At 44.9% G+C, this 26,833-nt stretch overlaps 1 protein-coding gene across 1 annotated transcript in view; it reads left to right on the forward strand.

Annotated features, from left to right (window-relative positions):
* The window catches only part of LOC128301198 (tyrosine-protein kinase Dnt), an 83,811-nt gene extending 57,193 nt beyond the window's left edge, over positions 1 to 26,618 (forward strand). Inside the window, exons 2-6 of the mRNA XM_053037555.1 lie at positions 24,580 to 24,946; positions 25,039 to 25,794; positions 25,870 to 26,089; positions 26,318 to 26,394; positions 26,477 to 26,618. Of these exons, the coding sequence (XP_052893515.1) occupies positions 24,580 to 24,946; positions 25,039 to 25,794; positions 25,870 to 26,089; positions 26,318 to 26,394; positions 26,477 to 26,588 (1,532 nt within the window). The 3' untranslated portion in view covers positions 26,589 to 26,618. The remainder of the gene's footprint in view (positions 1 to 24,579; positions 24,947 to 25,038; positions 25,795 to 25,869; positions 26,090 to 26,317; positions 26,395 to 26,476) is intronic.
* Positions 26,619 to 26,833: the final 215 nt, after the last annotated feature.

A 26,833-nucleotide genomic window follows, 5' to 3' on the forward strand; every position in this document is an offset into this window, starting at 1 on the left:
ATTCCAGCCCATCAACGCACCCACCACACCGCGACCGTTGGTTCGTATGGTTGTGACGCTCGCGGTCTAGGCACCCAATCATGTGTAATTACTATCATTTTCGCCCGATTCATGAACTCTCGTCAGAAACACAGACTCCGCGACTCCGCACTGACGTTGCGCCACCGGGACCCAGTCCGGTGGAACAAAACGGGGTGGCAAAAGTCTAGCAATTCTCCTAGCACTTGGTCCCGCCGCAACGGCGAGCAGTAGTTGGGTTTGATCGCCGGAACTTAGGTTGTTCAATCGTTTGCTCGTAATTTTTTGGGTGGTAAACCGGGTGGCGGTGGGAAGTGGAACAAAACAAGCAGCGAAATTATCTGTAATCATATCATTAGACGGAATTATTCAAAACAAGTTTAAACTCCAACGAGTTTGCTTGGAGGGGAACCGATTTCCTTTCGCCCGCCGTAGGGGAGTGTTGATGCCGGTGGGGGCCAAGTTCTTCACCCAGGGCGCAATCCGCACCAGAAGTTCTAGAAGATGTCCGTGGCCAAAAACACAGCTTGCATTCCGGTGGAGGTTAGTATACTCGCGCGGGAAATGAACTTCAATAGGTTTGATTCGCTCCCGTCAAGGGGTCCCTTAACGCCCGCAGGCAGTCCTCCGTTACGCCTGGCGAAAGGGTTCAGTTGTTGCCTAATCACGATGATTGAATGAAATCCGCTTTTCGAGTGTACTTATTCAAGGGAGTAAGATATTCTTTTGGGAAACATCAGCCCAGAAGCCTTGGGCAATTGGTTGTCTCTAGACCGTTCGACTTTTAAGATGTGCGGTGCAACGATTATTGGAAAACTTTTACCCTATTTTAGAACTTGGAAGTTGGAATTCCTCGCTCAAATAAAGATTGTGCCTTGTCCATCAACTGGAACTGCCTATCATGGGCTGCATGGTAGAGTTGAGTTATTTATTAATCAACTCGCTTTTTATTTACCATTTAAGCTATTGATTATTCATCCACCAAACCAGTTAGCTATCACCCATCAGGTGGTGAAATTGAGACACCCAGCCATCCATTATGACTTGATCAAAAGTCGCTTCTTGGCGAAACTAAAGTTCAAACCCGAGGTGTTCATCTTACCAGGTATCAAGTCTTCGAAATCTGCACCCCTACCGATAACTCAAACTCCTCATATAACCGATTGCGAAACAGACATCTGCGTGTCGCACAGGTATCGAATGATCACCATCGCTACGATTCCGAGAAGCTTTGACATACCATTTTTTTGTTGTGTTACCTCGCTGAGATCGACATCACATGATCTCGGGGACATCCGAGCAATGGTCCAGCCGTTGCGTTGTTCTTTGGTGAGAAGATTTGTTCACCGAAATTTATCGCCCCCGAACGTAAAATTAATTGACACGCTTCCATCCGGTGCGGTCCGCACCGACCGACCCGCCCGTTATGGGCGCACACGGACCGGTTGTTCCAGTGGGTTGATTTTTCTTTCCGGCAGCTAAATCGTACCCGCGCCCGGTTCGTTGGTTTTGTTTCAGACCGGGGCTAGATTTGGCTTATTTTAATTCCGTCCAGCTCGCGCACATATCTAACGGTTGCGATCAATAAACGGACGGGGTCCGATGGTCCGAGTTTGTTTAGTCCGTAAGCGTCTGGTCTAATTTCCTGTGGTGCATTCCGCACCCACGGGGACTCTCGCCGTGTGGCAAAACCTCGGCCTTTGAAATATGGGCTCACATTTTACGACCTTCCTAGTTTGGCCGTTTTTGTCTGCTTCTTCCTCGGCTAATGATCGTTTTGGTGCGTTGGAGCAGAGCGCCTTTCTAACGAGCAGGAAATTTAAATCGTCATCGAATCTCCACCGAAGATGCAGATGCCTATCTTATTAGGGTGAGCAAACAAACAGAATGTTGAAAAAACAACGGTTTAAAACCCATTTAAATCAATTTTTGTGATCTTTCAAAATGAATACCGTATTTGACAGTTTATAGTCATAAAACTGATCTGTTTGTTTTTATCTGTCAAATGCAGTAAGTAGTTTAACGTGAACTAGTGTAGCTATTTGTACTTCTTGAAAGCTCCATAAGATCGAATACAAAATCATCCTCTCATAGTTCCCTGTCCAACGTTCTTTCCTGAGCATGAAGAAAATTGTAGACAGCTCTAAAGAAACTATAACAAAACGCACCAAAAAACCGAAAACCTCACAAACGAGAAGATATCCGAACATCATCTTCTTTATCGGGGAGTAACGCAGGGCAGAGAGTTTCGCCCTTGTACCATTTTCCAATTTGTGGCGATTTCAATAACGCGGTTTTTCGTTCCAACCAGCTAGAATACGGAGAGAAGACCGCACAGACGATTCAGATCTCGTTAAGAAGTCAAGGAATAGCGATCAAAATATTGACTTTTATTGCTTCTCTCGTCATGATGATGGTGCAGCAGCAGCAGCAGCAACAGCCCTTCGGCAAGAGGGTTGCCATTTTCCTACCCACGGCATCATGGCGCCCTCGTGTGAGTCGGACGCAAGACGGAAGAAAATGGAAGCGATAAAACCACACAGCTCACAGTGGATCGGAGTTGTTTCGTTTGCTGACACTGATTCTCATTACCATACCAGAGCCGGTTCCGGTTGTCGGTCGGCTACCGAACCAACACCACCGGGCAATAGAAATTGATTTCCACACCACAAAACCAATCAAGCGCACACAAGATCTCGTTCGGTGTGGAAAGGAATCGGTACGCGCTGTGGCATCATAACTCACAGCGTCCTTGGCCAATAACGTGCCCGAATCCTTGAGACTGGACAGCCCGAAACGGGATCATCCCTAAATCCGGTGCAGTACAAAGTTTAAGTGGCTAACGGGGGGTTATTTTTTCTCCCGTGAAACATAAACGATACGCTCTTCTGTGCAAACAAGCGCGGTGGTGTGTGCAAAACCTGATGCATATTGCAATCGATATGCGCGGTCGCGCGGGCTCTTCTTCCCCTTTGCGCTCTGGGCCTAGAGCTACCGGGCACAAAGGGATGAACATGAGACACGCGTTTGCAATAAATCTGCCTGTCAAGTTACCGTTTGCACACAGAGATCCAGCAAAAGGTTTGATTGTGTGGCGGACTTCTGGAAGCAATGCCAGTAGAGCAGAGAAAAAAAAAGCGACCCACTCACACTGCACTTATGCGCGCGCGTCGTGTGTAGACGCTGTGTCGGATGGACTGGCAGGACATTTCCCAGACATTGCACCGGCGATGATCCCCGAGTAGTGATTTCGAAATATTAAATTGGTGCACAATCGTCTTCCCTCTCGAGGGGATGGAACGAAATATCAATTTAAAATCTCACCCCACCATGGGGAAAGTGTTCCTATTTGAGGAAACTAGGGAACGAAGCGGCTCGTCACGTGCCACAACTGTGTGCGCTGGTGGTGAGGAACGCTCCAGGGATGCGTTTTGTCGTGGAAAATGTACCCTTCGTCGGGACGATCTTGCTGAACGAGATATAGAGGGATTAAACTGTGCGACGCGACACCGTGTGTGCGCTGTCAAAAATGTCGCAGCAAAGAGGTACAAAAAAAACGCAATTACCAGTATCACGTGCCTCCAGGAGTTGGGTGACTGGTGGTCACATGTCTTCGGAAAACATTGGAGGATGTAGTTTTTGGGTTAACGCAAGGCACACACTACACCCAACACAAACACCAACGCCTTCGAGTGAATTGAGTTTGATTTGTTCTTTGACAAACGGTGGCAACACCAGCGCCGAAAGTGATCAACTTTTGACGTCTCGGTGTCTGGTTTTTGGGCACACCAGCGTGTGTAAATAATGCAAGAGGTGGATCTGGTGTTTGACAGGTTTCTAATACGCTAAACAAATTCGCTTTCTATTACCCTTTTTTGCACCATGTTTTGATATTTTTTTCTTCTTCCTTCTGTCAAACCATCGAACCATGTGTCACGTGTCTGATGGAATGATTGACTTTGAAAATACCTCCAGTTCTTCATAGCTACGCACAGACAGACATAACAGTGCGATAGGTATTAATAATGCAAAACTCATTACATATAGTAAACTCACTGTGCGTAACATTCTATCAGGACATTACGACGCGCAGAGCAACTGTCTGTCTTCATGGCCATTCATCTTCACTATGCTAATCCTTTAAATTCCTCAGGAATCCTGGGATTTCCTCAAGAATCCCAACTGCACTTCAATTACCACAACCGGTGGGGTCTTCGCGCGCCACAAGCCACCGTTGCTACAATGCTGTCAGTTGATATTAATACTACACCACGTCTATTCACCACCCAACCTCCTGGGCCCTTTGCACATTGAGAATTAATTTGTGGATGCATTTATTGCAATCCGGGCTCTGCAAGACAAACAATAAATTAATTCACTCAAACACAACACACACGCAACGGAAGGGTTTTCTTTCTCTCCTCGGCGGTGTGTATCCTCTCGATCGTGAAATTTAATTTGCGTCCCACCGCAACGATGTGCTAGTTTGAGAAACGGCTGTTGCGTGTTCGTGCTGTTGGCGCAAAAGTTATGAGTTGTGTACATCGGCGAGATCGTGGAATCGAGAGCGTGTAATCGTAAATTGAAAAGCCGTAAAGTTCAAGCCTTTTGTCAGAAAGGAAGGAACACCACCGTGTGCTCTGTGTGGAATACCGGAGGTTCTTAAGACTCTGAACTGGAACTAGGAACGGGAAAGGAGTCCGAAGACCGATCGGTTTGTTAGCGAATGAGAAAGTGTTTGGGCAGTGTTTTGTGACCGACCGACGCGCAGACTTGTGGCCACCCGTCGTGAGAGGGGTTCGTCCGTACACCTTAGAATGCTGTACGTACCGTGTATGTCGGACTGGTCCTTCCCACGGAACGATTCTTAACTTCCCCACAGCGGGACCATTCTCAGCGGGTGGGTGAATCGAAAAGAAACTCGACCGAACAGCGGAGTTCAAGCCCGAAAAAGAACGATAACGAGGCACAAACGGTTGAATCGGTGTTGAAACCAAACACCACCACACACCCCTCACACAATGGGGTGGGAGCCGGTAAAGCCTGGTGGGGGGAAACAAGATTTTAAGATTCTCCATAAACACATCGAGCTTGGTGCCCCAGAGACGCACCATTTTGGCACACACACACACACACACGCACTCAACCTCTCGTCGGTTCGATCATCTACGGCGATTGAGAACCTTTCAAACGTTTCCATTTCGTCGATCGGTTTTGCACGGTACACTTTGTGCCGATGTTTCGATCGTGCATTGGGCAACGCCACGTTAAGATCGTCTTCACACTCGCTGAGGGGTTTTTTTTTATTCTGCTGCTTAACCAGACCGATGTGAGAAGAAACCGGACCGCTGCACACTCAATATTTATTCTTCATAAATTCAAATCTCAATCAAACGTTAAATAAATACTGGGCCCGAATGTAAACAAGCGAAACGAATTGGATTTCATGCACTCGAGCGCACTCGAAACAAAAAAAATCCTTCCAACAGTGGAAAGAACGAAGTGAAAAGTGAAGAGAAAAAGTTATGAAGTTATGAAAAAGAAAATGAAAAATGAAGAAGAATACCACCGCTGATCTTATAAGATCAACGTTATAAAATTTAAATTTTTAAAGATGAAACAAGTGGAAGTGCGTACGAAGGAGAAGGCAAAACACCCAAACACACACTCGGCATGGAGTGCAGGAAAAACAAGGAGAAGTGTTATGATTTCTTTTACGCTTCTCATCGTGTTTTTTTTAGTTTGGTTTCGGTTTTGACTTCGATCGTGAGTTTTTTTTTCTGCACGGGGATTATATCAGCATAATCTTGTTAAAAGAAATTTTGCACGATTTTCGGCGGTCTGACGCCGTGCCTCGGTGGATGTGTTGGAGGTAATAAATTGAAAGATGTTTAACCAGTTGCGGTAGGGTGGTGGCCGGTTTGGTAAAGCGGATGAACGTGGGATGCGAGAAAGACAGGTGTGATAACGCCCTTCGTTCACCGATGGAAGGAAGGGAGGGGTTTTTTTTTAAACTAAAACTCCTTCTCCTTCGTCCAGCAATGTTCGTGGTTTGGTGGCTTTTTGCTTACGATTGCAGTTGCAGGCGGGCAGTTTGTTTATTTGTTTCCCGGGACTTTTGTTGCTCCTGCCTTTTGACGTATTAGTAATGCAATTGGCCCCCCCGTGACGATCTACCTTTTGGCTTTTGTGCGTGTATTTTTTGATTAATCAAAACAATTTCATCATCGTGCGGGAGATTTTACCATTTTGTCTTGTATCGTTTTTACTAAAACTGTTTCTTTTTTTATTTTCCTTACAGGTAAGCGATAAAACAACAATTAAACAAACGCCCAGCTCTCTCTCTCTCTTTGGGTTTGGAAGGTATGGTGACAATTATGTGATATCGATTCCACTCATCCGATAGCACACCGATAAATGTATTTTCCACGCAATATATGCACGAAACACACAAAAAAAAAGTATAATGATCGTTTTGTTAGCTGGTGGTTGAAATTGGCAAGAAAAAACTCCACTCCAATGCCTAGTGATGTGAAACAACCACACCCGGCCTGAAACAAACAACAACTGCAGCGTGCCGCGAATGGCAAACCTCAAACGATTTATCGTGCAAAACGTTTGTCAATCTTCACAATCAAAAAACTGCACAACCGGTGTGCTGGGAAAATGGTAACCGTATTCCTCCGTGCTTTTGAATGCGCGAGAGTATTTGCCACCAGCTAGCTTACCATCCGCACACTTAAATGGTTATTCTGACCGGGCGAAAGGCACGGTGGAGTGAAACAGCGGGGGGACCTGCGGTTACGAAATATCAATTTACAAAAACCGCCCACACAAAACCCAATGTCAATCAAAAAGGTTTGCCGCAAAATGTTGGATACTGGTAGCAGTTGCAATTTTGAGGTTTTTTTTCCCTTTAGTTTTACCACCCTAAAAACCCTTCGGGGCCGTATTGAATTGACCAGCGAGATGGACCCGCGATGAAGCATGAAAAAACCCCCCGATCACATACGTCACCATCAGTCACACAGTGGCTGGGATACAGAAAACATTCAATATAAGCTGGCTGCAATCGTTTCAATCGCTTGTTCGAGCAGTTTTTGTTTAGATACGGCAGGTTGGTTTTGTTGCTTCTTCTCGTTGCGATAGAATACCCCAACAGACGTCCACCGCTGGTTGATGCTTTAGAAAACCGCTGCAAATCCCCAACACTGAAACCACAACGAGTTCGTCATTTGAAAAGCACATTTTCATCGAACCCATCCCCGCCAACCGGGACCATTACGTTCGAAGACGATACGATTTAGTATCACGGTTCGGAACGCGACAGCTCAGCATTCCAATCACCATCACCACCTCGCAAAGGAGCATCGAATAGTTTCGCATTCTAAAGGATTTCGCTCTCCTCTTTTTTTTTTCTTCTCGCAACAATCAAGCGAAAGTTTGTCACAAACGGCAACATCTCCAGCCAGTGTTGTCCAGCCTGTAGAAAACCAATGTGGCAATTCCGGGATTTTTTCTTCGCCGAAGCTCACAACTTTGAACACCACTGCCACTGATGGTGTATTATGGTATCGAAGCCACGGACACACGCTTACACAAAACACAAACTGAGCTTTCTTTCGGGACGGCACCGGCACACATGAGCATCTCGTCCACCGTTCGACCACCTGATCACTTGATTAATGATGCAACTTCGGTGAATAAACATTTCCCTCCCGGTTGCAGTAGTTTTTTTCCCTTTTACTCTCTCTCTCTCTCTCTAGTAGCTCCTTCTGGTGGATGCTTTTGATAAAACAGGATTCCCATTTTCATCAGCCCAACCGTGTCCACTGTGCTAAGCCATTAGCGGAAGTAGACATGCTTCTTACCGGTCTCCCACTCTGGAAGCACCAGTTTGATGGACGTAGATCTCGGAGTATTGGTATCCATGCCGTTCGGTGGAGATGTCTCGCTTCCATAAATCACTACTCTTGTGTGCGGACACCATGTGGAGCTGGGAATTCTCCAGACGCTCAACGCGTGTGTGTGGTTGAGGAAGGTGGTCACAAAATGGTCGTCGTGGTCACCGTTGTCGTCGTCCACGGCCACGTTGTTTGATGGAGTTTTATCAACTTACCGGAAGTTCGGTTGCCTTCCTGCTTCACCGTTGCGGGAAGGAGGAACTCCAATGATAAAGGGCTGTCCGGTGGCAGACAGCTCCGGTAATGCCACCCGATCAGTTCTTCAGCAGTTTCCTCACTTCGGTCGGTCGGGTTGTGTCAGGAATTTAAATTAATGACATCTCCACCGGACAGAGCTTTACGTTGCTGTGGGCCATGGCACCATGGCATAATGATGCAGAAATTACCGTCCTGGTGTGGGAGTGAGCATACCGTCCTCACCTGTTCGGAGTGGCATGAGTAAACTAAATTTTTCTATCAATCAATCGAAGCTTCAGGATCACCTGGCCCTGAGTTGGCTGAGCTACACCTGTAAAGAAGGAAGTCTTCACCAGAATTACTTATCGTTTAACTGCATCGCTTTGCCATCGTAAGGATGAGCAAGATCGAGAGCATCTAAATCCTTGGACGGTTAAGGTCTAGGGTTACCCAATGAGTATTGCGAAAGGTTGCTAGGGCTTTGTTATCTCAAGGGAATGATTACTATTCTTCACTAATGGATGCTCCTCCGTGGAACAACTAGCAACACGCAAACTTGGAACCTTGCTTTATGGCATCGATTTGGAAGAAAACCCCCCGACAACAGCAGCTTCTTCGGAGACGCAACCGGACAACCATTAGACAACACGTAATGCTATAAATTTATAAAGCCCTGCTCCAAGTGTAAGCCTAAACAATAAATCGTATAATCTGCCAGACCTGCGGAGATGCACTTGCAGTTTGGATTAAGCTTTCGCCTTTCCCGTGCGTGTTTGTGTGGCACATGGCTGGAACTATTTTCCATCAAGAAGCACCATCTCATCGTCTTCTTCTGAGCGTATTAAACACATTCCATCGCATTGTCCCATACCGGTTGGATATGATAGCCGTAGCGAACCCATTATGCAAGCTTTTGTGAGCACTTGCCGTTCAATATTTTCTTACCACTGTCTCGCTTAAAAGACGGTGTTGTTTATGTCCCAGTGTTTTGGGCGAGCTGTGAGCGAGTGCGGAGAGTTAATTAAAAACAGTAGCGGCCCATAAAAATAAACATTCTTCGTACTCCGTGGAAAACATAGCTGTGCGTAGCTAAACAAAAGCGCCACCAGCGTACGGAAACGATCGAAACATTCCTTCCAGCCGTCTTACGCACCCGGTATGCAAGGAGTAATCTCTGTACCTTTCGACAACCAGTGTTACCGTTTCGAATTTCATCCAAGCGGATGCACTGTGTTTTTTTGTATCGAGGAACTGCTGGTAAACTACTCAGAAGTACCAAATTTCCAATCGCGCTGCACCGGATGAACTACGGCAGTACGTTTCGTTTGAATTAATCGTTCGTTTAATGCCCGCATCGATCTTGCCTCCATTGATGGCCTCCCGGAAGTCGTACAGGGTGGTAGAGTGTAAAATATTGGAACATTCATAGAGATGCCGGGAACATCCATCGCCGGGTGGTTGGTGCATGCAGATTCAATTTAAGGATTGTTTTCGAACATTGTTCGTCCGCTCAATTCCTGGTGGAGCAAAAACACAAAAAAACTCCCTTTTCTTCCCTGCCCTGCCACTACACAGAGGTACTAGCCCGAGTGAAGTTCAAGATGTTGGAAAAGAGCGTAAAACCCAACGGAACGGCTAATTTATTGCCCCTGGAGTAGCGTGGACGTGCCGGTTTTCCACGGCTTGCTTCCACGGTCAATACCAACTTACGATCCCCGATGCAGGAGTTTTTTTTTTGGGACGGAAAACCTAACCTAGTCGTCGCCACATAACCTATCCGCAAGTCTCGTTCCCAAGTCATTAAATTAATCGGATTACCGGTCACCCGGTCGATCGCAATGCTGGTGCGCTAGCAGTGGTGAAAAAAAGGAGAGTGAAACCTATCCGGAAGACGTGATTCAGAGCACAGGAGGGGCCAAACTTGAATTGCTTGGATGAACGGAGAACCTCGCTGGCCATAAATCTCGTCCGAATGTTCGGTAATCTGAACGCGAGGGCTAGGTGATGTTTCGTGTGTGCGTTCAGGGCAGGGGTTTTTTTTTCTTCGACTCCAACATGATCCGCCAGCCGATCGCCGAGTGAATATGAAGATGTTGACTACCTTGACGAGTTGCCAACACAAACAAGCAGAGAACTTCCCGCGGATTTCTGTTTTTCTTTTCGTTGACATTCTTCTGGAAGACCCGAGTGGCCCGGAAAATGATTCCATCAACTGCTCTAAGGCTCGTAAAATGTGCTCATCGATATTTGATGGAATTCCTGAAACACGTTGCTGGCAATTTAAGTTTCCCAGGCTACATGCAACAGAACAATGAATGTCGCACTTCAACAATACTTTCGCCACATCGTACGCAACTCGAGGCTGGTTTGAATGGCATTAAAATTACACAATTTTCCACCACCGAAGCATATTTTTGTGTCGCTGCTTCACGTACGCAGTTGCAAATGCAATTCGCATAAATTTCGCATCACTTGTCACACATTTCGGGTGTCAAAATGAGGGAGGACGGGGAATTTGACACATTCATCGCTCCCCCCTTTTTCAGTTGGGACATTCGATTGGGCAAATGGCAACAGATATTTATCATGGAATTAGTTATCGATTCGGAGTTTGATTTCAGCTCGTGATGAAGCATGTACTACGCTTTTTTTAGCAATGGTAAATTAAAATATGTAACACACATCACAGCAACATTGGGGTCTACATTCCCAAGAAGCATTCGGCACAATGCCAATGTTACCGGACGTGCATAATTTAATACCATCCGGCAGCGCTGGACTACATTCTGCTACGATGAAGGGATAGTACATTTCGGGATGAAATTACAAAACGTCATCCAATTTCAGCATAATGTACTGAAATCATTTCTGTGCCCATTGCAACGACCACCGTACGCAACACGCTTCAGAGATTTACCCAATGTCTGGATTTAATTGGCCGAATGGGTTTGCCATGTACGGGGCTTGACTTTAATCTGCACGAGTATTCCGAGAAGGGCTCGACCGGACGATCGGTAGGAAGGGATTTTATTTTAATCGATGAATGCATTTTACCCAATTCCGTCGCGTACCCTGACCAAACCGAAGGGCGCTAGAGCGAAATATACATCGTTGTCAGGTGCCGGGTGGACGAATTTCATTAATACGCTAAATGAATTGCTACTCATTATTATTATTTTCCTCATGATGTTCCGGACCCGCGCCGGCATACAGCTGGAATTGATTGTTTCTTAATTATATTACAAACAAGCCGCGCGAAGGGTTGGGTTTATTGCACAAAAAAAGGATTGATTTCATTTTGTGTGTGAAAGTGTGGGGGGTTTTGTTGTCTCTTTTTAAACACTGGTTTAAACAAGTTTTTTATCACATTCGCTACATTCTTCACAGATATATCGATTGTTTGGCCTTTTTGGAGGGTGTTTTAATTGCTTCTAGGTTTAAAATTTCTGAATTTAAACTCATTAACAGTTTTTCAATGTAAACTCTCGAAAGACTGTCGAAATCATCTACAGTGGGTAGCATAACTATAAGGTTTCTTATTATATATGAATATCATATCATATAAATAAAGGAATGAATTGAAAAGATGGTCTACTACAAAGATGGAAAGTCTTAAAACATGCTTTTTATTTTTCCTTAAACAGATAGCTCAGAAGAATTCTGTATAAAAGTTTTAAGTATATCTTTATATTACCCTAATATAGAAAAAGAAATAGCAATAGAAATCGTATTTTAAATTTAAACAACTTCATAGATGCTGCTTTTGATTTATCTCTTCATTTTTTTCTTTTATTCGCCAAATAAAACAAATGACCCTACAGTTATGTTACACACTGTTAAACACCAACATGTTTTTTATTCATTTTTCACACTATCAAAGCCAATAAGGGCACACGTTCTGTAAAAATTGGACCATGTGTTTGAAATGGCCCACACTAACATACCACGGGATGCTGGAGCGACAAGCATCCCTTAACCATAAGCTGCTGTGAAATTAATCTGCAGAACTCACAAGAACACACGATAATGTCACCAAATAAGTGAGAAAAGTGTGATCGATTATTAACATAATTTTAAGTGTTTCGTACATTCATCGCCTTAGCGATCATTCGAGGATCACTCCTGCTTGTTTGAAAAATAAATCACCCCTATATGCAAAACCGACGCGCTGGTCTATTGAAATGCACCAAAATCAGAGCACCTCCTTTAACTTTCCGTCGTTTGTGGTTCCGGGACGATGGCACTTACCGGAATCGTTCGAACAGTGGCAAATGCACTTCACCACGACGTGTGGCACCACCGCTGCACAACCATCAATTATAATCATCGAGAAAATGCAGCTGCCTTCAAGGGGGAGGCGGGTGTTCAAGTAGAACAAATGGTGAAATGGCCAAATCGAGTGGTCCGAGCACACTTCACTCGGTGGTCCTTCAATTAAGCTCATCTCTCAGCGCCGCTGTTATCCACGGGACATCGACGTTTGTGACACTTTGTCACACACCTTCAAGACTCGCAGCACTGCTGCATCGAACGATCGGAAAATTGCTTCCAATGCAGTCCAGCATCGGAACCAGGAACAAACCGAACAATGCAAAACACACACATAATGTCGCGCTTTGTACCCCTCCCTGTTGTTCACCAGAATGCATTTTGTCGAACGTTTCAAAGTTCCGGCATTGTGCAGCATTCGTAATGCAATAATAACAAGCGGGGAGGAAAATGGCAACAATGCATAAATGGCAAATTCGTCCTATTTTTTTTTTTGCTTCTGTCACACCAAACATCACTTTTAGCGCCTGGTAACGGACCGTTACAATTGTTCACCCCTCGGTGACGGATGCGTGAAAGTTTGGAGGGAGTGTAACGAGACCCCTAAGGATGGAATTATAACAACGGTATCGAGTGATTTGTATGCTGGTGGTGTGTTGGTATCGCAGCTAGAACACCTACCGTGACAGTGAAAAACACTCCTTCAAAATATTGAACTCTCACACCAGGGCACACGCACCTTGTCAACTGTCAGCCCTCAGAATCACACTAGGACGTGTAGAATGACGAGTAGAAACGCTATGGGGTGCCGCGTTATTGTTTTGTAAGGCGCTAACAAGCGAATACCCGACCGTGCTTAATGTGGCAAAATCTCTCTATAGCCGCACTATGATAATTTAATCGCCCAGGCTTACATCAAGCTAAAGATGTCGACCATTTGTTTTTGGCACCGATTCCTTTCCTTTCTTTTTTTGCTTTTCCTCCATTCATTCATTCATTTATTCGCGCTTATTCACACGCTCCCGTCCGTTCGGTGGCGGCTCCGTTGGTGTTTTGGAATGATAGGCATGATGTGCTCCCCGGCAATGGCGATTGCCGTCCTGCGTGTGTTTGTCCGTGAGGCTTGTAATGTAATTACATTTTTCCGTGAAATGCTCAATGAAAATGTATTTAGCTGAGGTTATGAGACCGGACGACGCCGGGTGGTCATGTATTTGCACTGCTGTTGCTGCACATATGTCGACGTGTATGTGGTGCAAACGAAGGGCAACGAACCGTGAAATTGAAGCGCCGAAAAACAGCACATCGCACAGAGAAGGGCGAAAGGACACATTACCCACGCGTTTCGATTGATGACCCAAGACCGATACGCGTACGAGGGGTTTTCGTAATCGAATTTGCGTAGAGCGCCGCGTATTGGATCAAGGGGCTCGATGGTGTCCCTATTCCCCGGGAAATGAGTTGAAGGATATGCGCCGATGGACACTGTAAGGGTGCGTGAGGATTGTGATTTAACAATTTCATTACATTTTTTTAATGATTTCGGGTTTCGGGCCAGAGAGTGTTTCGCACCAGAATTACATGTTTGTGAGGGTGCTGATTATAGGCTGTTTATGTTTGGTTTGTTTACATTTTAAATCACTACTAAGGTGGCAATTTTACAATTGGTTCAATTTCAACTGTTTGCCCATCTGGTTTGGTTCTTCGTTTGCTATTAATTGTTCTCCGCTTGCTATAAATCCTAACTTGTACGCTATTTGCCTAAATTTAGGCGCCAACGCGTAATTTTCAACCACTTGGAACATGGACAAGGATTCTCAATTACGACGAACCGAATCAGCTTAAAGTTCCAACATTTTGCGTCTGGTCTGGTGGTTTTCCCGTCTGGTAACAAACGTGGCATCACTTTAAACTTTCGCCAGAGTTTTCTTCAACGTGGTGTTCAACGGTCGCGCCACCGTCTAAATACGTTAAACATTTCTGCTTGCTACATTACCGGGAAATCCTGTTTATTGAGCTAAGGTTTTTCCTTTTTTTTTAGGAAAGCAAATTATTTCACTGAATCCAAACATCACGTGCCGTACCTCATCGATTGTGTGCAAAATTTTCGGCAGATTATTGACTCAAACACTCGGCGCCCTGCTTTGAGGAAATCGTCCACTTTTCCAATGAAAACCGTTGACAATTGACGCTCGTTACTCGATGAAATGCCGTCGTTGGGAATGGGGCAATTTTCCCTCGAAAGAAAATCCACTCACCCTCTTTCTCTCTCTCTCTCTCTCTCTCTCTCTCTCTCTCTCTCTCTCTCTCTCAATTTGTTGGGAAAGAAAAGTTTTCTGTTATTATAATTTTCCGTATCGCCATCGAAAGCCACCCTGACCATTATGCGTGCTTTTTGCCGTTCCGCAAGCAAAACACAAGTGGCCGCTTTCCATGCATATTCCGGTAGGACGAAGAAGGTCCTTGTTTTGTACCGGAACCTAAGAAAACTAAGTCCCAAAGCGCATTACTTACCACGTTTCGCGCGCTCCAACGGGGAGTTTGATGTCCAGGAACGATGAATGAGAATGAGACGCTTTTAAAACTGGGGACGACGACGACACGACGTCACCTCACCCCCAACCGGGAAAAAAGTGGTTCCCATGGTGAGACAGAGTACGAGTGCCCGAAATTTTAGCGCATTACCAACAATCACTAAGGATGCCAGGAACACGGGCCATTTGGAGCGAAACGAACCGGCTTTCTTCTCGCGGGTGGCTCGCGTGCCAAGTCACCCGGGCAGCATAATTTCTTGGCATAATAAGCTTAAAATATCTTCCAATTCTTACTCGTCCAACACACACAGACACACCCGTCCGTGTCCAACCTTTCTCGTGTAAATGTCAAACAAAACGTCACCATCGTGACACATTTTGGCGAATATCTTTCGCGACAGCTCGCGACGCCTATCAGTGTTGCGATCGTACATCATAATGAGTCCGTGCAGCCAAGGGAGAGCATAACTCGGCTTTTCATGCACAAACCCCCAGTCCCAGCACTACGTGGGGTGATGACTTCCAAGGAAAACAACGAAAACAAGCAGTTTATACACGCCTCCTGTCAATTTCGATGAAAGATGATTTTACTTCACACTCATTTTCATCGAGGCGTTGCAACCCCCAGTGCAACCCCCCTTTTGCCGTCCGCTTTTTACCCATGACGTCTAACCTTCCGTGACCACCGTGCGGATTTTCTTACGTATGAAAGGAATTTGTCATTCACGAGCACGCCAAAGTGAAATGTGTAGCATTTAATTAACATCGTTTGAGACGTTGGGAACGAAGGATCCTTAAAGACAGAGTGCCACAGTGCGAGCAGTGAAGCAGCTGATGCCATGTTGTGCTATTTGTGTTGCCTGAACCCGGTAGGCGACGGTGAAGCTCCCATCTTCCATCTCCCTAGGCCCGCCCATCTGTAACCATCCTGTCGGTTCTAATTTAATTATTATTAGCAAACCTGAAGCGCTATTGCCCACGAGTGTCTGTCCTCCCATCTGATGTCGATGGGACCGCAAACCCATATCACGTGAAAAGCAGTGGAACGTTTAAGGTGGATATCTTTTTTTTGTGCTTCTGTTCTCCGAGAAGAGAAAACCGGCCAAATCAAATCCATCACCGGCAGCTCTTACGATGGGCGGACAGATTTTCCAATTGAGTGCCGCGTCTGCAGCAGCATAATTGCTTAAGAAAGTGGAAGTAGTGGCCGCGTGTACGCCGGTGCGGTAATTAGTTGGTGCAGCACTGGACCAATTTGTCGATGGATGATTAGCTGCGGACTCAATGAAGGGAGAGCTTGGAAAAATTGGTGAGATCTTGAGCCATTCCGGGAAAACGTTCTGATTCGTTTGGGAAGAAACGCTAGAAGATGGGTAATTAATTATGGTCTTCATTTATTGATAAAGTTTTACGAATTCTATGTGGTAAAGGGCGTACGGTGTTTAAGGGTATTATCATTCTAAACAATGTGCCAAACGATTGTTATTCCAATCTCGAAACCCGGGACAATTAATCATGCTGCCAATTGTGAGTTGTGGAGCTTTTTTTCCCCTTTCCTGTAGGTCAACTTAAGACAAGAAGTAATATCACATTCGCGTTGGTGGTTTACTAATTACATCAACACATGTCGGGTGCAGTATGATGTATAGTGCCCAATACCCTCAGATGCATTTGTTCCCATGAAAACCGCAACAAGATACATCAGTAACAACACCTCCAGCCCACGTATGAGCGTAAAAATAGTTTGTGGCTTTCGGTTGATACCCATCTCGAGTGGCGGTATTAGGGATTCCTTGTGCTCTAAGTGTCTGGAAACCCCAACCGAAAGCCATTCAAAATGGAGTCTCCCATTTTGTCGACTATCTCCCGGTGGCGTTACTGACCGTATCGATCCGGTTTTTCTCACATCTGGCCACCCAGAGGGTGATGGATTGCGGATGAATGCTAAAGAGATCCGTGGTAAGGCTGTGAGTAGCGATAAAAAAAAAACTCCCAAACCGCCATCCATCTAACCATCGGGAAAAAAACAATCGACGAATGGTGATGATTTCCAGACCACTTATGTTGCGCAACGCGTCTCCACCACGATTTCCTCGAAGCGATTTCCATCCTCGTTCGCAAACCACAGAACAGGGACTACCACCAACACCTCACTGCCGTTTTTCCCACCCGTACCGAATGAAATTAATTAAACGAAGAAATTAATTGAAAAGATGCTCGTTCGTCCAACCGGATGTGGAAACGGTGGAAAATTACAGACACTCCAGGAAGGTGGGGATTTTCATTTCGATTTCCACACGCCCCGGGACGAGCGTCCTTCACGGTGAATCCTTTGGCGAATAGAAAACTATCCACCAAAACCATACAATCTATGCATATTAAACTGGAAAATCATTTCCCATTCTGACCAGCATACTGTTGTCAGCATTTGGAACGCTGGAGATGAATCCGTTTTTATACACCGCGTGAGCCATGTTTTTTTCCTTTGTGTGTGGTGTGCCCTGTGGATAAGGAAGATGGCAATAAAAAGGATTCTCATTTGCGCTCGTTTTTTTTGTTTTCTTTGCCTCACTTTCTGTCTATTCCAACACGCGCATCAAGTAAATATGTCACAGAAACACAACTTTACCGGTCTCGGTGCCGCAGCAAAACCGAGAGCCCGAGATGTTTTCCACCGCTCAGAAATATATTATGTGAATGGAATAAATTTTCTGCTGACAGTCCATAATTCTCCTTTTGGTTTGCTGTCTTTTTTTGCTTACTTCCTTGCTCCACTGTACCCTTATACGTGTCCTTCATACCCACGCGACCATGATTTGAAGGAAATTAAGCAATTAATTCTAATTAAAGCAGAGCACGACCGCACCGCGCGAAGCTCGGTTCTGATTTTGCAGACCTTGCAGACCTGCAGCCCAAAAAACAGAGTCACCCCGAACAAAAAGGCACCGAGGAAAATGCGTAAAGCGCACCGGTACCTTTAAAGCTGTTTTCGAGGTTTCGGTTTTCATTCGATCGCGCAAGCTTTACGATCGAGTGTGCTTTGCTGGAGGCTGCTCAAGCTATGCGACACAGCCCCGGTGTCGCCAGCGCGCTCTGTGACTTGTCGCAAAACTCATCCGTGTCGGAAGGTTCGCTCGAATGTAATTAATCATTCCGCTAATTTCTGCGACCACAGCCCATAGTGGATGGTCTGCTGGAGATTTTTCCTTCCGATCGACACTCTCTCCGGTCTCCCACACACCGAAGACGGCACAACTTATGGCAGAAAAGCAAACCCCAAACACGAACTCGGTGTCATTTCGTATTTAAATCTCTACTCTACGTCTGTCTCAACACGACGTCTTATCGTTTACTTTGCTTCACGAGTAAAGTGTAAATTTTAAGAAACTTTACCACCCGAACACCCGTCTTTCGAAAGTGAAAAGTCGACAAGAATGCGACATTCCGTCGGGCAAGAAAATGCAAAACGATAGTTTTTCACGGAAAGTTTTATAAATTATAAATTAGCATCGGACTTTGGATGGGTTGCTTCCACCGACTGCCAAATGGGGTTGACGAATTTGTTCGAATCATCATTGAAAAGTGATGATTTTACTGCAAGCTTACAGCCCCAACCAAAAAATAAACTTTACAGACAATGGTGAAGAAGGAAAAAGATCCTTTTGCTTCATCTTCAATCTTCAACATCTTCAAACAGCGATACCGTCAAAACCTTCTCTCTTCTTTTGCATTTGGATTTCTTTATATATTCAATACCAAAACGGACTTTAAAGTTCAATAATTTTACATAACTTACATCTTATAAAGACACCTTAACATAAAACTTCTAAGTTTTTATTCCCTCGTTGCCTTTAGTTTTGCATTCTTCTTTATTGCTGCGAGTAAAAACAAAACCTCCCATCCAAAGGTTTGAAGCTCGTCCACGCTCGCAAACGTCGTCAAATGAATAGAGAACAATTAGGTTTAAAGCTGTCAAAAAACGTGTGCCGACGCGTTTTACCTTCTTTAATGCCGGATTTTATCGTTTCCCGTGTGCTGGGTTTTTTGTTGTGGTGCTTCCTGATTTTCTATTATTCCATTTTCACGCTTTTACCCCGGCCTTACCGTTCTATTCTGTTCTTCTTTTTTACGCTTTTGTTTGTTCGTAAATTTTGGACCGTTTTTCTACCTGTTTGCGGTTCATTGCATTTTCCTTAGCGTGTTTTATGTTTTCTTTTCCATATGTTTTTTTTTGCTTTTGCTTTCATACGCATTACACGTTTCGTTGACATTACTTTGTATTGTTCGAAACTTATTAGAACATTCTAATAAAACGACCACTTTTTTGTCTTGGGTTTCTTCCCCGCTTTTAAGCTCCATTTCAATTGTGCTTCGACCGATTTGTTTCCCATTTTCTTGTTCTTAACTGCAACTGGATTGTCGGAAATGGATTCCATTGAAAATTCACTTGTCCAGGTTTTGTAAAACAATGACGCCGTTCGCACCGCAACATAGCGCATTTCACACCTTCGCTGTGTGGGCCCGACGACCGTTGCTTCCAACTCTTCTACCAGCGCGTGAGCTACCGTACATAATGCAGACAAAAATGGTGAAACACGCAAAACAAAACCAAAACAGAGAAAGAAGCGAAATAAAACCGATTCCGTTCCGGAAGATTATCAGCCTGGGAAACACGGTGACCGAGACTCACCTGTAGTACACGCATTCAGGGTCTGTTCTCACATTTACACTGCTAAAAGATCTTCTAAAACGAAAAAAAAAACCGAAAAGAAAATACAATTCCCCAATCTCCGGTGGAATCGAGTCCAATTCACACTCAATCATAACGCCTTTTTGTGCGAGATAGCGTGCGGTGCGGTTCGGTTGTAATTGAAAACACAGAAAATAATAAAAAAGGCGAACAAACTTTTCCGAACTCGTGCAGAAAACGAACCTCTCCAAAATGCGGGGTGCCCTATTGTTTGTTCAAAAGAAATGCAATTCTACAGCGCTCTTATCAAGATGCATTGCAAACAGCCCAACATAAATGCAGTTAATGGGAGTAAAAAGCGGGAGTGCGACCTATCCTAAACTTTTGCATTTAGCACTTACCGTGCCGTTTAACCAACCACGAAACCAGATAAGAATTGAACGAAGTTAAGTAAACCTGTATTTTTAAAATAGCACAAAAAAAGAAAAAAAAACGGGAAAAAAATGAAAATGGAGAATAACATAACACTGCAATGCCTTCGTTGCAATACAATAGGATTCCTATCCAATGTAGTTACTCACTACAGATTCCGCTTCTTTTCAATGTTCTGCTCCGGAAAATACGCTGGTGTACGGTTACCATGGTTACAAAGTGTCCTCTTACACGATATATCCTTTAACAATCAGTCACGGCAAACTATTTCTCTTGTTCCGCTCATCAATGATCGACATTTCTTCATCGGAATTATTCTCCTTTATCCTCTCTTTTCTTTCCTTTCATTGGAAATATGTTGCCATTGTTTGATTGAATTCTTAACCATCTTTAGCTCGTTTCTTTTCTATTTCTCAGTGTGTTAATGTTCAATCTTTATACGTTTGTTGTGTCTCACTGTGGTTTTTTTATTGCTTAACTTATTTAATTTTATAACACAGTATCAACACAGCGAGGGGGAAATAAATCCCAACGTTTGATTGAGTTATTGTGTAGGCTTTAGAATTATCGCTGATTTGTTTTATCTGTGCATTTCACGCCATAAACATATTCATCAACCCATTGTGCACCGTCAGCCAACAGCACAACAACGGCAAACAAACAAAAAACGGGAAAAGAAAAACAAAATCCAAACGAACGTGTTGTTTGTGCTTAAAATTCGTCACATTCGGTTTGGTTTTATGCGCTTGTGTTGTTTTTATTCTCTTCTCTTTCGTGTTATGTTTCCCTTTCTCTTTTTTTATCCAACGCATAATCCTCACATTAGCATCCAAATCTCTTTCGTTTTTTTCTTTTAAAACCAATTCTTTTTCCTTTTTATCCGCTGTGTCCCATCGCGTGTCATTGGACAGCAACCAACACCTTTTTGTGCGATCGCATCTGTCAAGCTTCTCTAGTAAATATTTAGTACCGAGTCAACCCATCATCGAGGTGTCAACCCGTTTCATCCCTTCCTAAGCGCACACACACACACACACACACTCAGAAACAGCTTTGCTAGGGGTGACCTTTTACGATGGTGCAGTAGGGAAGCGGCGAACCCTGTGCGTGCGTTACCGGTCCCAGCCTACTTGGTTGTTTATTAAATTTAATCGGATTATCTCTCAATTTTCTGGTTGATTGTTATTATTATCTTATCCCAAGGTGGTAACGTGGGCACAACAGTAAACGCGGTGTGCGAAATAGGGCCCCACCAACCCTGGATGAAAGAAGCATGAAAAAAACAGGGAAGGAAATTTTCGGAATGGGATTTAATAGACCACTAACCCACCGAACAGTTCCAGTTGCCAGATTGATGCGATTTGCTTCACCCGTGGTTCGCCTGGAGTTGTGTCCTTTGGATGAACAATTATTTTCCATCACGCAGAACAAACACTTTGTCGTCCACGTCCCACACCCACGGGGTTTTGGTGCATTTAATTAGATAAAAACATTTTTACTCTTCGTTCCTTCCTTTCTCTCTTTATTTTTCTCTTTCCCTCACTCGGATCTCTCGTACTCCATTGTTAATGTCCATAATCGCCCAAGCACACGGGCACGATCAATCCGGGGAAGAACCCTGGATGAGGCAAATCTTCTTCCACCCCAGACCCCAGACGGGAGGGAAATTAATTCCAAACACCGTTAGTGCGGTGAACCGTGAAAAGCTGTGAGAGAAAAATCCCTCGAAAAAAAACTCCCACCAGTGTGGTGCAAGTTGCGCGAGAACAAACCTCATCAACGACACGACCAAAAGGCGCCCCAAAGTCTGCACAAATATGCTCGAAAGCTGTAGTTTGCCGGGCATGGTATGTTGAAGGAACCGGTGCACGCGCGAGAGTGTGTATGCATCATTAAATGTCGCCACATTTCCTTTTTTTTCGTACCTACTTTTGCGGTTTTTTTTCCTGCTTTTGAATCCCCACACCATCTTCTCGGTCGGAAGTTACCCAGCTTCGGTATCCGGGGCCGTTTTGGCGCAGTTTTGGGCAGTGATTTATATGCCGCGTATTTTTTTTTTCGTCCACACTTTTCACTGCGCGTAAATTGAAAGAAAAACACAACCCACAACGAAGGAAAAGGTACTATTTAGTGTGCAAAATGTTGTGCCGCGTGTAAACGGAACATAAGCGAATAGCTAAACGGTGAATGGCGTTGGTGAAAAGGTTAAAATAAACGATTTTACAATGGGATTGTTTCGGTTCCGTTTTGTTTGGTGCTCGAGCACAAACACACAATGCCGCGTTTCTCGCCGATCCGTGTCTAATGTGCTTTTTCGCGCCCTTTCTAACCACGCGTAAAACAGCATGACAAAACGTGGCGCATCCACCACACCGCAGGGCAATAGGGAGAAAGAGAGGCTTCGCGCGCTTGTTAATTGACGGGCAAATTGTTCCCCATCGCATGACAATAGTGTTGAGTAAAGGAATGTGAAACATACCGGAACTGGACTGTGAATCTTGGTTTTAGAGCGTGGTTTTAGCTCGTAGTATTGAATTCGATCGCCCAAGATGAATGGTAAGAACTCTCTAGGAAGAATTGACTCAGAGCGTGTGAGTTACATTAAAGAGTTAACTAGTAAACCAATTCCTTGAAGAGTTATTCTTCGGTATAATATTTGATGATCGAGAATAGTTGCTTATTGATCATTCGCTCATTATTCAACTCATAAGTCACAGCTCTTTGCTTTCAACTCACTAATGAGTTATATTATTCATACATGAGTGAGTTCGATACCAACTCATCTATACCAGATTGAGGTAATGGATTTAAGGTTAAAAGACACACATGACTTACAAGAATAGGTGCAGGGTCACGAGAGTTGACAAAATGCTGATTTTGTCACTTGACAAATTTGTCAGGATTTTGTCAACTCACGTTGATCCTAATGCAACTGCTCCTAATGATGATTCGCATCAACTCACTCAAGGATTAACTCCCTCACTAATTCTTACTCAGTATACACATCACAGCATAGAATCCAGAACCATCCGTTTATCGTAGTTCGATCGGTGGAAAACCTATCAAAGTAGGCCACATTTTTTTAAAAAAGAGTATCAACAAAGAGGAAGGTTAGCCACAAATCAGGTACTCACATCGACACCGAAGTCGATCGGACTTTGAATAATCCAACCATATTTCTCGTTGCGTCAAAGATAACATCGTTGAACTTATGATTTATGTAAAAGACTCTTACTGAACCCACCATCGGGAAGTGATTTGTACAATTAATTGCATACATCTCTATTGGATCAAGGAACATAAACTTCGGTACGACGCTATCCAGATGGAGTTATTTTCCCCTTTTTTAAATCCACACAAATCGTTCCCACCAATCGTCCGGTGCAGGATTAAGCCACCGAGCAGCAATATCAACACGGCAGTGCAAGAAACAAAAGCCCAATCAAAAATGAAAAAAAAAATAACACCGGTAACTGCAGAAGCCACCGGCGGATGCAATTTGAGCGGATTAAAATTTATTTTATAGCAGCTTACTGTCGCATTAAGCAGCAACACACTAACGGCTCATAATTCTTGGGCGATAATTGTCGCACATTGGCCAGCAACGCGGAGTCGGGTAGGGGGGGGTTAGTAGACGAGAGGAGAGGGATAAAATCACCCCACAAAAACGACCTAGTGTGTGATAGAGCCATAACACCGGCACCCGGAGAAGGCTGCACTCCATTTTGTTTTGCTTTCTTTTAAGTTTTTTTTATTGTTGCCTTTGAAAATAAAAAGCGCTGTGAAATTTGCATCCCATTCACGGAACGAGCATGTTTTTCGTGCTTCGTTTGCGTGGCGCTTGTAAAAATGGCATCGCGCTATATTTCCCGTGTGCCGGAGGGTAGCGTATGGTTGCCGTACTACGTTGTGGCCGCGACCACGAACGCGCACCACTGTATGTGCGACGGGGAGGAAGATATTAAATGAAATAAACCGCCGGGAAGGAATCTTAATGTGCGAGTTTTTTAAACACATTAAACTTAATGCTGAATTATGATCAACAGAATAGTCCGGATGGGTACATAAATGAGAATAGTTTCAGCCTGCGGTAGGTGCTGCAAAACTGATAAGATGGGTGGAGACGAATAAACTGTACGGTGTGGGAGGTTTAAGAAGATAAATGATACTTTAAAGATTGCTTCAAAATGTTACCTTCTCAAACTACTTGAGTTTTAATTTAAAAAAAAAACATCCGTCAACGACAACATCCTTTATTCGATTTACGTATAAGCACCAAAAACCTCTAGGATTTCTCTTCATACAAATTGGGAATGCGAATGATCGTATGACAGTTCCAGCACATAACTCATCTTCATACTCTACTTTTAGTCTGAAAAGGAACACAAATGGACAAATGAATACCGCTTGAATATGATCATGCTATGATCTCTCCTACATGCAAAAAGTCTCTAAATCGTCACTAATATGTGTTCTTTTGCTTCCTTTTTTTCAGGACTCTCGGCTGAAATATATTACGTGCGCGAAGGGCAGGTGAATGCCTACGCGTTACACTTCACCGTACCGGTGCCCGCCGACGTGGAGGAGATCTCGTTCACCTGGCAAAGTCTTGCCGATCGACCGCTGCCCTACCGGATCAACATAGATTCGCCCGATTCGGTCGCACTGCCGAAGCCGTCGATGAACATATCCTGGCAGGGTGAAATACCCGAGCACATCGAAACGTTCGCCATCGGGTTGCGATGCAGTGGACAAAAGTCGGCCGAGGTCGATGTAACGATTACGATTGAGGTAACGCTCGATCGGATGACGGGCAATACAACCGAGCTGCTGTTCCGTCGGAAAAAGATCTGCCTAATGAGGTACGCAAAAACACACCAGAATTCGTTGATGATGGGTGGAACGTAACCGTAGTAAACGTAGCTAATACTTTCTTTTGTGCCCCTCTTTCCAGTGAACACCCGGATGCTACTCAACCCGATCCTTACCTGTTGGAGAATGCATCCAACGGTCAGAACGGACTGATCACGATCATCATCGGTGGCATACTGGCGATTCTGTTCGTGTCGATCTTCATCATGATCGCGTACTGTGTTCGAGGTTCGTTCAACAGAAAACCACACCACGCTCAGCCGATCCGGACGTCCAGCTTCCAGCGTCTTCAGACACACGCCCCATCTGCACCGTCGTCGATCGTATCGCCTCCCTCGATCGCTCCTACCATAGCCACACTGTCGCGCAACCGGATCTACGCCAATGCCGAACCGGAAGAACTACAGCGCCGCATCTCCGAGCTAACCGTGCAGCGATGTCGCGTACGCTTGTCCAGTCTACTGCAAGAAGGCACATTCGGACGGGTGTACCGTGGAAGTTACAACGACAGCCAGGAGGTGCTGGTAAAGACAGTCGGTCCGCATGCGTCGCAAATACAGGTATCACTCCTGCTACACGAAGGCATGAGCCTGTACGGTGCACAACATCCAGGCATCCTGTCCGTGCTGGGTGTATCCATCGACGATCATACCGCCCCGTTTCTGCTCTATCTGGCACCGGAAAATACGCGCAACTTGAAGATCTTCCTGCAGGAACCGGTGGCACGCACTCTGACCACCATTCAGATCGTTAAGATACAGCTGCAACTCGCCCAAGCACTTGGCCATCTGCATAGCCACGGTGTCATCCACAAGGACATTGCAGCACGTAACTGTGTGTAAGTAGCTGGAGTTGAACGTCTAGTTGGATTGCGGAATCGTAATTAACCTCAATGCCTATACTTCCTTTCCAGGATTGATGATCAGTTGCGAGTGAAGCTGGCCGACAACTCGCTGTCACGAGATCTCTTTCCCGGAGACTATTACTGCCTGGGCGATAGTGAAAACCGACCGATCAAGTGGCTAGCGCTTGAATCCATCCAGTTTAAGCAGTTCAGTGAAGCTTCCGACACGTGGGCGTTTGGTGTTCTCATGTGGGAACTATGCACACTCGCCCGACAACCTTACGCAGAGGTAGGCCGAACTGCCGGATATTATATCTGTTAAATTCGCAACTCAGAACTGGGAATCAGACGATTGAACCGGACTGTTCAATGGAATGGAATGGATAATGGAATTTTGTAATGAAGTTCCCAATATACTTGGAGCTTTTAGCCTTGGACGAATATCTACAGAATATAAAGCTATGAGACAGGGAATTTACTTAGTTCTAATGAGACATTTCATTTACCCATTCCCTAGGTCGATCCGTTCGAGATGGAACACTACTTGCGCGATGGTTACCGGTTATCGCAGCCCATCAACTGTCCAGATGAGCTGTAAGTATTGCAACTCTCACCACCGAGTTGAAGAACTCGTTCCTATATTAACCTTTGCCGTCTTCTCCTTCGTTCCCAAAAGGTTCGCAATAATGGCCTACTGCTGGACGATGCTACCGATGGAGCGACCCTCGTTCGAGCAGCTGCAAATCTGTCTGCAGGACTTTTACGCCCAGCTGACGCGGTACGTCTAGGGATTGCCGAGTCCCGGCCAACGGTTCTACATGTTTCCTACGCCCCGGGCACTATCGTTAAGCTTTAGATTTAGAGTCAAAAACCGATCCCCCGTCACAATGCCTGTACCACCACCATCACTGCCGGTTCCCACGTCACTTACGCACGCAAGTCAACCATCAACCGTCTGCAATACGCTGCCGTCGGCAGGAATCTCGTGACAAAAGGCGGCACCGTTGGCTGCGCTCATCGAGCACGGTATGCT

Source organism: Anopheles moucheti, chromosome 3, assembly GCF_943734755.1.
Source record: "Anopheles moucheti chromosome 3, idAnoMoucSN_F20_07, whole genome shotgun sequence".
NCBI classification, from domain to species: domain Eukaryota; kingdom Metazoa; phylum Arthropoda; class Insecta; order Diptera; family Culicidae; genus Anopheles; species Anopheles moucheti.